Source organism: Egretta garzetta, unplaced genomic scaffold, assembly GCF_000687185.1.
Source record: "Egretta garzetta isolate BGI_Z169 unplaced genomic scaffold, ASM68718v1 scaffold831, whole genome shotgun sequence".
Classification (NCBI taxonomy): domain Eukaryota; kingdom Metazoa; phylum Chordata; class Aves; order Pelecaniformes; family Ardeidae; genus Egretta; species Egretta garzetta.
The window spans coordinates 37271-53083 of NW_009258711.1; the positions used below are offsets into that span (position 1 = coordinate 37271).

General features: G+C 37.6%; 1 protein-coding gene across 9 annotated transcripts in view; it reads right to left on the reverse strand.

Annotated features, from left to right (window-relative positions):
• Positions 1-15813, reverse strand: part of JAK2 (Janus kinase 2) — a 91912-nt gene that overhangs the window by 23305 nt on the left and 52794 nt on the right. For all 9 annotated transcript variants that reach the window (XM_035888750.1, XM_035888752.1, XM_035888749.1 and 6 more), the window contains 7 exons: positions 12123-12246; positions 11237-11354; positions 10677-10822; positions 9007-9328; positions 6671-6790; positions 3643-3800; positions 2140-2251 (listed from right to left, as the gene is read on the reverse strand). In XM_035888750.1, the coding sequence (XP_035744643.1) occupies positions 2140-2251; positions 3643-3800; positions 6671-6790; positions 9007-9328; positions 10677-10822; positions 11237-11354; positions 12123-12246 (1100 nt within the window). The remainder of the gene's footprint in view (positions 1-2139; positions 2252-3642; positions 3801-6670; positions 6791-9006; positions 9329-10676; positions 10823-11236; positions 11355-12122; positions 12247-15813) is intronic.

The following is a 15813-nucleotide window of genomic DNA, read 5'->3' on the forward strand; positions in this document are numbered from 1 at the left end:
TGATTCTGAGAAAACATGATTCTACTCCCATCACTGGAATTAGCATGTTGATACTAAGAAAAACAAATGTTACAAAATCTGCAAAGATGGAACTGCGAAAATAGATAATGGATCCTAGGAAAAAAGCCTTCAGAGCTAGTAATAAAGCTTCTTTCACCCTTATATGCGGTAATATCAAAACAAAACTTGTTGGAAGCAATAGCCCAAATGCTCATGCTCCATGTTCTTTTGGCAAGCACTTGGAGATCTCAGCTGTATTTCTATTTTTCTGTTGTCTACAGTACAGTTCTAAGCAATTAGTTCCTAGAACAGATTTTCAATATGCACTGAATTATTTTTACAATGAGTCTTGAAAAGATCCCATTAAACGTTTTTAAACAAGAGCAGCTCTTAATAGTGCTTTCATGGTCCTTCACGTCAACACTGCAGAAAATGTTCCAACAAATTCTGAATCTCAAAAGCCTTTTAACAGCTTGCCCAGAAAGAATCAGAACAAGAAGAAAAAAAAAAAGTGGCTAGGTCAGTTAATGGCAGGCTTAATTCACAAGCTTGACTCTCAGACTTTGACCCTCTAAGCTTGCTCAGGAACTGATCTCTTGGTCGAAAAAATTCCTTATCAAACACACTTCACTGACTGGACATAAAATTTTTGTGAAACTGATCTTAAAACGGCTGTTTACTTCTCCATCCACACATTAACATTATTTTGTCATTCTCAGAGATGTACGTATCTCTGACAGTATTTAGTGAACTCACTAGCTTGCTGCAAACCAGCAGGAAAACCCATGTTTTACCTTCCCTAGTTAAAAACCCAAAGGTAGCTCTGTTAATTTATTAAAGAGAAGCCCATCCTTGGAACAAGATGATGCGATTACCTAACAGCAATATTGAAGTGCTGTATTATCACTAACTGCAATCTCACAAAGGAGAGGTACATCTGGTTCTTGAGCTGCATGAGAACTGCAGCCATTTCAATGGCAGCTCCCACTCTAGCTAACACAAGATATCCAGCAGGAGATCTGTGTTGACATAACAGATGCCAATTAATCTGGCTGGCCCAGCACTGGGGATCGGGACAGGACCAAAACCCAGAAGAACCTGTGAAGGAGAGACACTCTGAGATCATCAAGGGCTGTAAACTCAGTTGTCCTGATTTCAGCTGGGACAGAGTTGATTTTCTTCCTAGTAGCTGGTATGGTGCTGTGGTTTGGATTTAGTACTAGAAGAATGTTGATAACACGCTGATGTTTTGGTTGTTGCTGGGTTGTGCTTAGACTGGCCAAGGACTTCTCAGCTCTCAGCTCTGCCAGCTGCACAAGAAGCTGGGAGGGGACACAGCCAGGACAGCTGACCCAAACTGACCAAAGGGCTATTCCAGACCATAGGACGTCATGCTCAGTACATAAGCTGAGGGAAGAAGAAGGAAGAGGGGGATGTTCGGAGTGATGGCATTTGCCTTCCCAAGTCACTGTTATGCGTGATGCAGCCCTGCTTTCCTGGGGATGGCCGGGCATCTGCCTGCCCGTGGGAAGTGGTGAATTGCTTTGCTTTGCTTGAGCGTGTGGCTTTTGCTTTCCCTATTAAACTGTCTTTATCTCAACCCACGAGTTTTCTCACTTCTACTCCTCTGATTCTCTCCCCCTTCCCATTGTGGGTGGAGTGAGCAAGCGGCTGTGTGGTGCTGAGTTGCCAGCCAGGGTTAAACCACAACATCAGTCTAACTAAGCCTGTGGGGGCTACTGGGGGCAGAGGGAAGAATTCCCAGGAAAAAATCCAACTAAACAACAAAAAAAAAAAAACCAAAACCAAAAAACCCCAAACCACTCCACCATCCAAACAAACATTCACTACAGACCCAAGAACCATGTCATCATCCCCAGAACTCTCACGCTCTTTCCTCCACCTGTCTTGTTCTCCTGGGCATACGGTATGTGTCATTAGCAATTCTTTACCACATAAATATTTTGATGTTTCTCACTAAGCCCTGGAAGTTGGCCAGTCTGACGGAAGTAGCTATAGAACATACGCATCAGACAAACATTCTGAAGAGAAATTTTGGACTCATCTACTGCACACCCCAGGCTCACAGTTATAACATAATGAAGATTACACAGGTACTATCTAAGGCAGAATACAAACCTCTATAGCAAAGGTGAGGAAGTATTTTTTAAACTCCTTAGGACTGCAACGAAGAACGTAGAAACCAGTCTGATTACCCGCTTTCTTCAGTTTACTGATGGCAAAGTCCATGCTATAGTAAAAAGAAAATGTTTAATATCGGATCATTTCAAAATCCAGGAATATCAGAGATTGGCCAATGAGCACTATTATCAGATATCTAATAAAATGACAATTCAAACTCTCAATTTTTTACAGCTTCTTTTAAGTTAATATTTTTGTCCTTTTATTTTTCTAATATTCAGGGTGGCTGCTTATGTAGAGTGCAGTATATTAAAAATTCTTAATACTGAAACAGCACAATTATTTATTTGATGAGAAATCCTACAGCCTAAAGTAGTATATTCTCCTAAGCTTATGAGATTACTTTCAGCATTTGTTACGGAAGAAGCTCTAATAAAACTGCCTAATAAATAAGCTAAAATTAGCAAAATATTTGTGTGGGTGAAAAAGGCGCATTTAACTTGGGAAAGGGCTAACAAGAAATAAGAGTTGAAATAAAATATCATTTGTTACTACAAGAACCAATTTCCACTTAAACAAGCCTTGCTAACTGATTATTTCTATCCATCTCAGAGAATGAGGAAAAGAATGGCTTGGGAAGGTCTAGATTGCACATCCTTCTAAACAGCCCTAAATAAAGGTCAGCATTAGTCATCAGTGCAAGAAACGTGATTAGAACTGTACAGGTCTCCATCCCTCTCCTGCTTCATCTCTTCTGAAGGTTATAGAACCTATCCTCTTTTTGTCTTTGAGAAATTTACAGAACTATTCTGTATTAGCTGAGTAGATAGTGCTGGTGTCATGCAACATTTCTTGCATAGATCAGCTGTCAAGCTTTCTGTTGCTAAAGCAAATACATATTTTATTCTGCCTAACAAAACATTTCTAAGCTCCCATGTGTGCTTCTGCAAACAATAAACAATACTATATGAACTATTAAAAAAAGTTTTAAAAATTCAATTAAGGTACTAAATTCTTCCTCTAAAAAACCAAACAACACAGAGAGCAAACAAGGAGACAACATTCCTTAAATATTGAAGAGAGCATTATCTGAATTTTTCTTTTTCCCCTCAGCACTCAGATAATGTAACTGAGAGAGGCTGCAGTGAAAACATGAGCTCCTCTGTCTATGACACTGGTTGTTGCTGGTACATTGCTGCCATGGTAGTAATCACAATTCTGTAAAATCAGCATCATGACTTTGCTGCCTGTCTCACTTGAAGAAAAGAAGAATTCTAAAGGAAGATAATTAAAACCAAAATATTTCCATTTATTTTTTATAATATGGCAAGAAGGCATTGTATTTTGCAAAGTGAAAAATAAGAGGAAAAATGTAAAGCTTTTTATGTTATATAAATGTAATAAATACACGTTTCAAGATGTCCACCACGGTTCACAGTCAATTAAAGTTGATCATTCAAAACTAGTATCACCTTGTTGTATTGCTAAAAAATTACTTACAAAATTGGTCCATGGCAGTTGCTTTGGATATTTTCAAGGACCGATGGTGGTGCTACTTCTTTACAGAGATAATGGTGGGCATCTGCAGTTAATCTGTAATATCCATCAATTAATGATACAAAGGAGAGTGCTTCTCTTAATGACTGAAATTCAGCCTCCTGTTAAATTGCCAGGGAACAACAGAGGAGAGGGAGGAGGGGAGAGAGACAAAGAGAATTTCAATTTTTCATAGGCAACATAAAATTCCTGGATATGGTAATTGTACAAAAGATATAAATATATGCATACATTAAAGATATCCATAGCGGTTTTAACTACTGTTTTTACAGTTCTACCTTTCTGGTGTCACCCAAAACTTGTTAGCAATCTTCAACGTTCAAAATTAAACCCAAACCAAATGATCTGCCAGAAAAAGTCCCTTACTCTAAATATATGAAACAGCAGAGGAATGGTGACAATAGGGAACATATGGAATGGAAAAACTGGCTAGATACAACCCAGCATGGCAGACGCCTACTGCACTGGCATCGCAGTGCTACTTTTTCCTAAAGCAAAGCCTTCGCTTATCAAAAGATTTATGGGGCTGCCTTCAAGTAGTGAAGAAAAATCTCTAGAAAAGTACCTGCCTGAAAACTTTACTGGTAGTCAACAAAAACTGGCATACTGAGCTGGATCATACATAGAAGCTGACCTTTAACTACTGTGAAGAGAGGCACAATGGATGGAAGCATACACACATTTTTATCTAATTATCTATATTTTCTTAATATTTTGACAGTTGTATGAGAGCATTAAAGGCTGTCTTTTCTTCAACAGCGAAACATTACCCTACTATCTAGAGAGTCGCACTAGATTTCATTCAGTAGCATAGCTCAACCCAACAAGCTTTAGTATGTGCTGCACAGGTTTGCCCATGACATTGGGGACACACTTGGTGACTGAACACAGTTCCTTGGCAAGTTCTTTGCTAGAGAGCTTTAAAAAAGCTGATGCTTTTGATCATGTGTCAAGAATTTGTTTGAAGACTTCAAACTCCTTACTAAAAGAGGACCTGGAAACAACTACCTTTCCAGTTGTTTCAACATGATCGGAAAACCCACACAAACAACAGACCTAGAAATCCAGCCATTTTAATCAATCCATGTATCCTAAAACTGTGTAAATTACACTTCTATAGCAAATTCTACTAGCTGTGTAACAGGTTAAGCTAAATCACAGGTTCTAATTTACACACCAACTAGTTCTGATGTGCAAAGTGTCCATGCACAAATCATATGCAAAACAGCAGCTACTGCACTTTTTCCTACTCTGCCTCACTCTTCAGTAGCTCTTTTAGACAAGCTCTTAGAAAGTCACTTTTACCCTCAGAAGCATATGCAGTCAAGTACCTATCTACTGCTACTGAGAATTTTGAAAGAGAATTTTAATGGGTCAAGTTTAAGGAATCCTCCTCCACCAGTGTGAAATATTGTGATGCTCTCAGCATCATAGACGTGCATCACAGATATTCCAGCTACTTTTACGTTTCAATAAAAAGCCTTGAAAAAATTTCAAATTCTTAACAGGTCATTAATTCTGTGCCATTAATGCAGGAAATGAATGTAAATCACAATTCAATTATAAATGAAAGAAACCACATGCCTTTTTTTTAAAAAAGCACCATTAGAGAGACAATAAAACTAGTCAATGCTTATTGAAATATTTTTGGAATTTTTATAAATTATTGTTACAGAAAAGAAGTACATAAGCTATACACAGCTTTCTCACATACAAAGAAGGAAGCTCTCCAGACAAATGCCTGAGATGGGGAGTGCTGAAGCCCCACAGATCAGTCAGAGAGATAGAGGAATAAACAACTTGTATTGGGTTCACATGGCAAGGTTTTGGTAGTTGGGGTGGGGGGGAAGGAGGAGAAGGCAACAGGGGTGGCTTCTGTGAGAAGCTGCCAGAAGTTTCGCCCATGTCCTATACAGCCAATGCCAGCTAGCTCCAAGATGGACCTGCCAAGGCCAAGCCCATCAGCCACTGTGGTAGCACCTCTGGGATAATGTATTTAAGAAGAGTTAAAAACTGCTACACAATAGCAGTTGGAGGAGAACAATGAAAATAGGTGCAAGAAACAGCTCTGCAGACACCAAGGTCAGTGAAGAAGGTGGTGGAGGAGGTGCTCCAGGCACCAGAGCAGAGATTCCCCTGCAGCCCTCTGCAAAATTGAGCCTGGGAAGAAGGAAAGGGTAGGGGGAAGGTGTTTTTAAGATTGTTTTAATTCTCATTACCCTATTCTGATTTGATTAAATGAGTTTCCCCCAAGTGGAGTCTGTTTTGCCCATGATGGTAATTGGTGAGTGATCTCTCCCTGTCAGTATCTCAACCCATGAGTCTTTTGTCCTATTTTTCTCCCCCTGTCCAGCTAAGAAGGGGGAGTGATAGAGCAGCTTGGTGGGTCAACCCACCACACAACTATGTGACAGTTAAACCTACAGGAAAGCCTGACTCAAGTGTAATGCTGGAGTTCAAACAGAAACAATTTAACTTTTTACATTAATGTATAAAATACTTTCTTAAGACCTTCTTCCAAGAATTTTAAACAGTAAAATCACTGACATTGATTTTGTCCCAATACTCATTTTCTGTGTATCATCATTCCTTCAGAGAGCACTTTGAAGGCTTTTTTCATTGTGTTGGTCACTGGCAGACAGCTTACAATGACAGCATGGAAACAGTATGCTTGATAGCTAAAACCACATACTCAGGTCTAAGACTCCAATAAAGAAAAGAACCAAACTGTGTATCAGAAACTACCCTCAGCTATAAATGCCTCTTTCTATTTCAGTCCATGCACAGAACTTCGAATGCAAGAGACCTTTGGTGTCCTGATATACTACTTACACTGCTGAAATGCATTTAGTTTTATCTCATGCTTAATTTACATTGTAATTTGTTCTACAACACTATAAATAACACAGCAATCACACAGCCTGCTCAAAGTAACATCTATCTGGAAAAACAGCAAGCAAAGTAAACAGACCAGATTCTTGCTGTCTTGTTTGTGAATAGTGACAATTCTTCTCTCACTGGAGCCTTCCTGGCTTGCTTGTTTAATGCTGACATCAATGATATCAGGAAAATCACAGTATGTTTGTAAATCCTGCAATAAATATTGGTTATATAATGTCAGTAATAACATAAATAGCAACAACCCCCCCACTTAACTTGCAACAGAATTCCTACAACTCTGAACATGTATGCTAGCAACAAAGAGGATCATAAAACCTTAAATACGCCATTACAAAGAAAGAAAGGAGTTTTGTGTTTATGGGACCATCACTAGGAGCATCAATTAAAAAATGCACAAAGATCCAGGAACAATGAACAGAATTATCCATATACGGGATGGATTTTTTTTATTGTAGATACTTCTTTGCTCTATAGTATTTTGTGAAGGCTAACAATGGAACTTTTTGATTGATCTTTTGGGGGCAATTTTTTTTTTTTTTTGAGAACTTATTATTAACATCCTGATTAAAGAAGCTCAAAAAGCTTGTTAACAATCAAAAATGTCATGGCTTCATTTAGAGCAATACAAACTGCAAAATCTGCTACCAAAGAGATGGATGTAGTATGAATGAACAAAGAGTCTAAGAGAAGGTTCTCCCATCAGCCATGAACATCACTGACTAGGTAACTTGAAGCACCAATCCTAATTACATGGGAATACAAGACCCATTTTCCTTTGATAGCAAGTTCAGGTAATTTTTGATACTATGATATTCTGTACCACTTCCTTCAGTCTTTCACAAGCTAAATTATGATGCTATATAAATCATACTTTGTTTTGTTTTCAGTAGAACTTCAGATGCTAAGTAACAGCCTTAAATAAAGGTAGATTTATCTATCTAAAATTTTTCTCCTGAATACCCCACTTATATGCAAGCATATCCTAATACATAAACAGGTATAATAATCAAGGCTATAAGACTCAGTGGGTATCAGCTAGAATAAATCAACTCAAATGCACTGAAGTCCCTGAAGCTCTATTTGTTCATCTGGTTGTTGGGAATGTGAACTGGCAAAACAAGTTTCTTCACAATCTATCCCACATATGTCATTCCTGCCTTCAAAAAACCCTAATTCTTAAGAATAGTCAGTATAGTCTGTATAGTCTGCTGAAACAAGAGTTATGATCACATTTACAGTCTTATTCATTTACTAAGTTTTTATAACCCATTTTATAAACAGGTTCTCTACCAGTGAAAATACACACAGCCCACACCATGTCTCTGTCAGTAAGTGGGATGATAACATTTATGAACAAATAATTTAGCAGTCTCTATAGGAAATACGATCAGTTTAAACACTACTCTTACAAAAGGTGTGGTTGCCAGGCCCAAACAGCATAATATGCACTAAATTTGTACACCTAAAACTAGAAATTGCAAAATCTGAATCTGATATTTATGTTAGCTCCTGCCAGAGCAACTAGAACTTACAGGCAAGCCAGAGGGCTGATACATAACAACTATGAATGAGGTAACAGGACCTAATATCAATCTACAAATATTCTAAGAACACCACACTTAAAAACCTGGGTATGTAATACGATTTCTTGTTAAGCACCAAAACTACCAAACTAATGCATGCAATTATTTTGGAAAACTGACATGTGCTCCACTTTGCCTTTAATTTTACTCTTGGAAATTCCACACTCTCAGTGTATACTGCTATGAGTTTGTATCAGATTCTGGTAAATCTGACAAAACAAATAGTCACACTAGGAAATCACACACAAAAGAAGTAATACCAATAAATAAAAATGCAACAGCATGTAAGTACTAGCACTTATTGGAACCATTTAGCATATAATTCCCAAATAAAGACTATACAAACTCGGCAGTCACAGAAATGTTAACTTTAAATTTGCTAGCTCAGAAATTGGTAGGAGTCTAACTGCAGCAAAAAAAGAGGTATAGGGAAACTTACCTTGTTTTGGAGTCCTTAACACTCTGCTTTCAAAGAGAATTTGAGGATTTGTGCATTTTATCTATACCTGGGGGCAGTGTCACTACTTTTCCACATTGATTTTTTTTTTACAGTAATGGAAGTCCAACACTGAATTTTTCATTTGTATAGCACAGAAGTATTACATGTTCAAGTATTGACTTTCTTCTAATACTTCAATAAAAAGCTAATTTTAAAATCCTGCACTGTTTAAAGTCAATGCATTTCTGTGAGCCTCAGCCATATGGAAATTCTATCATTTCTGGGAAGTAAAATTTACCTATGGTAAATCAGAACTTCTAACATAAGCTAATCACTTTGTTACATGATGAACTGCACAACTATTAAAATAATAAAAGAAATTACCTGCTCTGCCAGTGTCTCAGAGTCTTTAAGTTTTCCTCTTGAGCACTGAATTCCACCATTTCCAGTTATTACAATGGTTGCAAAACTTTCCTCTCCAGAAGGATCTCCACCAGGCTCTTTTACTTCAAAAACCTCTGAATAGAAGGCAGACTGAAGGGTTTCCAGATTTATAAGGTACTTAAGTTTCAAGTTTCTGGCAGTAGCTTTGCATTGGCCAAACTGTTGTATAAATTTGCGGAACCTGTACCTTATTCTTTTTCGCGTCAAAATGTGGTAGCCTTGGATTTTTGCTCGCACACATTTAGGCAAAAACATTTTGTAGCTGTGAACACATAACCAGCAAAAAACCTACTAATTTTATCCATTAAATCAGCAAAGATAATTAGTTCTGTGCTAAATAAGTCAACATGAAAATATCTTTTCCTCTAAATGTAACCTTATTCTTTAAACTGTAGGATAACAAAGATATTTTCTTCAATCTGCAGTATGTTGTTTCAAATACAGTCCTGTCTCTTCCCTTTTTTTCCCCTCCTTCTGTTTCAACATATATTACATAATGCATTTTCCATAAATCCAGACATGTCTGTTCTAGTCATTACTGAAGTTTTGAGGTAAGGCAGCAGAAGTTACACAGTTGGTTTCTTTGGTGTAGAAGTTGGAAAGAGGATACTGCACAGATAGAGGCAACTACATGGATAGAGGACAGAAAATATAGGTGGTAAAATACAACACTGAGGTTCATTCTCACTAAAGTTCCTAGATCAGTTCATATCCTTTCAAGGGGCAAAAAGAGTAGGTTGTCACCTGCAATCAGCTGGCCAATTTTTTGTATCATTCTGTTTTTTAATCCTCCTGCTAGGTTTCATTAAAAGACAAACATCGAGCATTAAGTACAAAGCAGGGACAGAATTAAATTGGCTGGAGTGGAAACTGATTTGGTTGATAAAGCAAAGTGAAATGATAAAACTCAAGCAAGTTTAGCAGAGATCTGCCCACGACAGTTAAGAGTCTGGAGCACATGACGTGACAGAGGAAGCCTAAGGGAGCTTGATTTGTTCAGCCTGGAGAAAATAAGGCTCAAGTAGGGTGTTCTACTAGTAGTCTTCAACTAACAGATGGAGAAGACTGAATTAGACTCTTCTCAGACATGCACAGTGAAACGACAAGAGGCAATAGACACACAGTATCACAGAGGAGGCTCATTAGAGATAGAGAAGATTGTTCTCAATGAGGGTAATCATACACAGGACAAAGCTGCCCAGAGATATGGTAGACTCTGAATCTCTGGACATTTTCAGAACTTGACTGGATGAGGCCCTGAGTAGCTTCATCTAACTTTGAAGTTGGCCCAGATCTGAAGAGGGGATTGGATCTGCTGACCTCCAGAGGTCTCTCCCAGCTCAAATTATTGCTTACAACCTTTCCCACGAGTGGCTACTGCCTTACCTCTCAGTAAGAGAACCAAACCCATGTACCCAAAAATGTGAATGGCCATCACGATACAAGCTTTCTATTAATTTCTAGTTTAGACTATAGGTAAGTTTATGGAATCATTTTGCTAGAATAAACCAATTGTCAACAGCTGAACATGTCCTCCCAGGTGCTAGTGTACAAAAACATTGTGTTTAGATATCAGAGAGGTGCGATACAGTTATGAAGTATGGAGTCACCTGACTGAATTGTAAATAGCCAGTGGGGTTTGGTCCTTTTCTTTTGCTACTCTCATCATATCCAGAACAGCCATTCCAAGGCATTCTTCTTGTGTTTCGTGAGTAACAGGCATCTGTATCCATCCATCCAGAAAATCATCTCGCCACTGAGAAAGAAGGCGGCAAGAAAGCAAATTAAAACTTTAGCATTGCTGCTCATCAATAAAACTTTGTTTGGGGTGGGTTTTTTCATTTGTTTGGGGTGGGTTTTTTTGTCTGAAGTGTCCATATGGGGAGGATGTTGCTCTACATTGTGTCAGTCCAGAATGAAAGTCACACTGAAAGACTTCCACACGGTAGTGGCACAAGAAAAGAGCTATACACTCTCACTGCTCTCTCCACCACTGCCATTTCAGCTTCGTCTCTCCAAAGACACAATATGACATGGAATGTAATTTTCACCTTGAGTGAGTTTCAAGCTGTCAAAAGAGCCTACACAGTTACTATGAGAAGGTGAGAAGGGGAATAAATACTAACAACCTTTACCAATCTGCATTAAGAAATAGTCAAGCAAATCATACCTGTGCAAATAGGTAAGACATGACAAGATCATCAAGAACAGGGCTTTCTGCGCCTCGAAGAATGCCATACCGATATGCTCTGCTGGTGCCATTGCAATACCAGTGGGGAAAATAAAACCTGTTAGGAAATATTTAAGCAAATATCAATAAACAGATACTTTCCCTTACCAACACTAGACATTATAGCTTTCATAGACATATAATTAGTGTTGGCTGGTTTGGAGGACCAACATGAAGCCCCAGTTAGTCAACAGAAGGCTTTAGATACAGTTCTTGGTGTCTGAAAAGTACAACATTTGAGCAGGGAGACATGCCGTACTGGTAGGAACAAGGAGTTCTGCAAAGTTATCCTCACTAATCAGAATATAGAGAATTTTATGTTACTGTCTTCCAGTTTCCTTTGAGACAGTTCCTAAAGAAACACTCAGGCCACATCATGCAATGCAAATAAACAAAATCTTGTACATAAGGAAAACTGTGACTGTAGCTTTAGATATCCGTATTCAAAAATCAGGTCAGAGAAAAATGGTTCTGTTGCAGACATCTGCCTGACCACACAGGATAATTACTCTGCATTTCAGAACTGCCACTAATTTTAAACGGGTGAATGTTGAGATGAAATGCCTCATTATTAAGAGAAATACTCCTGCTATATTTTTAATTGTTTCTTGAATCCAACATGGCAAACATATGTTATGTAGACAATTGATAAAATGTTATTTGAATGTAATAAAAATTTTTTTATCGATCTCCTACCCAGACATAACCAACAATCTGTTCAGAACTTCTTAGAGAAACTACAGTTCAACTAAATATCTTATTGGTTGTGTTTTCTCACATAGTTTTGTTTTACTGTGGAAAGTGCGTAACATCTGATTTAGATTACCTTATGCGGTAAATTAGGATGAGTCTGGTTGCTTCGTCTACATGGAAGATGTGATTTGGGGGATACCACATTCTCTCTTTTTCACTCATGAGTGCAAACATGTTATGATACACTGGCATGATACCTAAGCAAAGAACAGACCCAAACATTTATAGGAAATTGTTTTCACAAAGAATCAACCTTATTAAAAAAGATATTGTCGGTTAAAAGTAGCTGATTGGCACATATTCTCCAACTATTCCTTGCACTGCTCTATCACTTTTAATGGTACTGCAGTCATCACCCCATAACCTGCAAACTGTCTTAGCTGGTTTATCTTCTCATTCTTCTTTTATGTTCTCTGACTGCAGACTGTGTTCACCTGTTATCATATACTTCACTGCTAGATTACAAGACTTTCCCTGTATGGCATTCAATGCAATGCCTCCTTAGCCTCCCTGTTTAGTAACAGCAACAACAGTATATCAGCTTTTTCCTTACTTTTTCCATAAACAGATCTAGGTATTGATTTTAAGATTTTTTAGACCAATGAAAAATTAGAAGCAATACCAAGAAAGTCACCATGACTAAGACAAACACCTGCCATTTACATTTTGTTAGCTCAGTTCAGAACAAAATCAAACATATTTTGTTAATTAAACAAAACTGGAAAATACTTTTTTCCCCTTAGCAAGCAATCCTACTTAACCACAAACAATGGAAATCAGTTGAGCATCAACTCTTCAGCAGCACCAGAATTTTAATTTGGCTTTGGAGCTCCCAGCTGAAAGTACAGCCTAACATAAGACAGATGCCACAGCACTGTACTATGCTGCAGTGTTATTCACCCACTTGATGCCAGAGCTACAATTTGGAAAACAAGTTAAATAACTGAAACTGACAACACGAAAGGATGAACTTCAACCACCAACAAATATATTTGAAGACAGGAAGAGATACAGGTCTAGAGGTCAGAGAATAGGATGAAAATTACAGTGTGAAACTCACAGCAGACCATATTGAAAGGAAACTTTATATTAAAGCAAGAGACTCTAGGGGAAGAAGGCAAAAAATATTGAAAAAATAACTGATAAAGGCAATAAAAGTAACTTAACATGATGTTAAGAGACAAAAGAATTCTGGGAAATGGCAAAGTACTCACAACCCCCCTCCCAAAGACTTAGAATGAAGTCATAGAAATTCACACAGAAACCAGGAGGGAAAAAAAAAAAATCCTTTACTTATTTCCTTCTGTTCTGAACAACATCAAGGTAACTACTGAAGGGGGCAGACCCAAATTTTTTTCATGACATCTGAAGTGCATGTAAGACAATCAGTTAGAAACTATGAATCAACTCCACATACAAAACTGCATAAGCTTCTGGAACAAGAAGTAATTCAGTCTTAAATAACAACTAGCTTAAATTTGTTACAAAATGGGGGTTGTCTCTGCAGGGAGTCAGTAAGAGGGCTAAGAACAAGAGGTCTGTTGTGCAGATGTCAGATGCTGAAATCTACAGGCTAATCAGCTAACACTTGTTTAAACTAAAGCTCACCAAAATATAGCAGAACTACAGGTCTTAATGCACAATTTTCTATGAAAAGGAGTCAGACTTACAGGAAACTACAGAAATGGAAAAAATTATGTAAAGTAACCAAAGAGAAACCAAAACTAAACAAAACCACAAAACCCCCAAAGGAATAACCCTGAAGGGATTAGTAACTGAAGACTGGCTGTAAATCTAGATGTTGCAAATTTATGGTGCAGTAAGACATACTTGATCCATCAGATATTTGAGAAATATCAAATTAAGCCCATTTTATTGAGTTAGAAATCTACCCCATGCAACCAAGTATGTTTCTCATTTGATGTGTGAAGTGGGATCAACTAGATTACATTACAGATCAGTTGTCTATAGAGCAGTAACAACTGACTTAACAGTTTTAAGGCTGTGTAGTGTCTGTATCCTAAATAATTTCAGATCAATTACAGTATAATGCATGTGAATCACCAGCCTGTTTCAGGATTCTAGCCAGATGCTAAACACCATTCAAGGCAATGCTGCACATTTACCAAGTCTCACTAATACACTTTCCTTAACTATTAACAATCCCATGTAAGAACACTGAACAAGAAAAAATTTCCAAGTCATATTCTTAAATTCAAATGTTAAGCTGCTGCATTTCACCAAATACATTACAGATACCACCACCCCTCCCCACTTCTCAAAAAAAACAAACCAAAAAACCCACAGATATTTCAATCCAGATAATATTATTGCCATTCTGAAACTTTAACTAAGCAAGGAACATGACTTTGGAATTCCCCGTTCAGAAACGTTGGCATTAACAACAACAACAAATCCTCTTTGCTGTCTTCCTATGTATGCAAATTAAACTGTGCACTCCCTCATACTTTAGAATTTAGAATTCTGAATGGTAACTTGTACCTTTTTGCTGCCAGTGCTCAATGACATACAGATCATACATATTTTTCAAGACAAGAAGTTATACTTTTCTTCTTTTTCTTCTTTTCTCCCCCTTAAGAATTATGCGTAAGTGCCAGAATATTACTAGACTTGAAAAAGTTCAGAGAGTACACAAGTAGAGCAAATCCCGTTATTACAGACTTGAAAATTGTCCACAAAGGTCTGATGAAAGCAGAGGGGCATGAAACACCTCTTTTCATGTAATTCTTACCAGCACTATTAATTGCAGAGACTTCTCAAGCTAATGGTAACTGCAGTATTTACATTTTCTCTAGAAAAAATGAAAACCAAAAGACTGGGGGTAGGAGTGGAGGGGGAGGAGCAGTGGAAATCAAAGTCTTCTGATGAAGCCTAGACATGTCTACAACAGTGAACTTCTGAGAAATGTATTTTCAACACAAGTAAAATCAGAAAAGCTGTTCACAACAGGTACTAAAAACCCTCCCTTAGATTTCTGCACTGCACTAACCATGCTATCAAATCAATCAATGATTAATTAGGAGAGGAAACAGTGACTCAGACATAATAAAGCAGAATTCTTCTCCACTTTGTGTCTCCAGCAAGGGCTATTAAATAATTTTTCTGGACTACTGCAAAGACAAAACCATGACTATCTCTTGGCACGTGTTTTACTTAGTACATAAGGCTAAATAAAGGAGCCTCATCGTGCTATACAGACTGCCAAGTAAAATCATGGAAGGCTGTAACACAGCAGAAATTTATTCCTCAAACTTCTACCTCAAGCCTAAAAAAAAAAAAAAAAAAAAAAAAATTATTTGCATAGTAGTTTCCTCCTTTCCTCATTATTATTTGAGAGCTCCACATCCAGACAAGTCACACTACTTCATTTACCCTGAAGCAGCTAAGGAAATACAGTTTTCTGTATTTCCTCCTTTGTTGGCATTAGGTACCCTTTCACCATACCTTATGTTTTCATTAGGTAACGTCCCTCTGTAAGGAAAAAATAAAAACCAGGAACTGTAAATCATAAAAAGCCATGACACTGCTACGAAATGTGGAAGCCATGTGTAGTCTACCGTAGAAATGCTGGCTTATGAAACTGTCAATTCAAGCATATTAGTAAGACTAGACATATACAGATGAAAACAATTAGTTGCACGGAATTAATGATTAAAAACAATTTAAAAACCTCCAATTTTCAAAGTCTAATACAAGCATTAGTCAGTTGTCACACACAACCACCCAGTAAGCTATCTAAAACT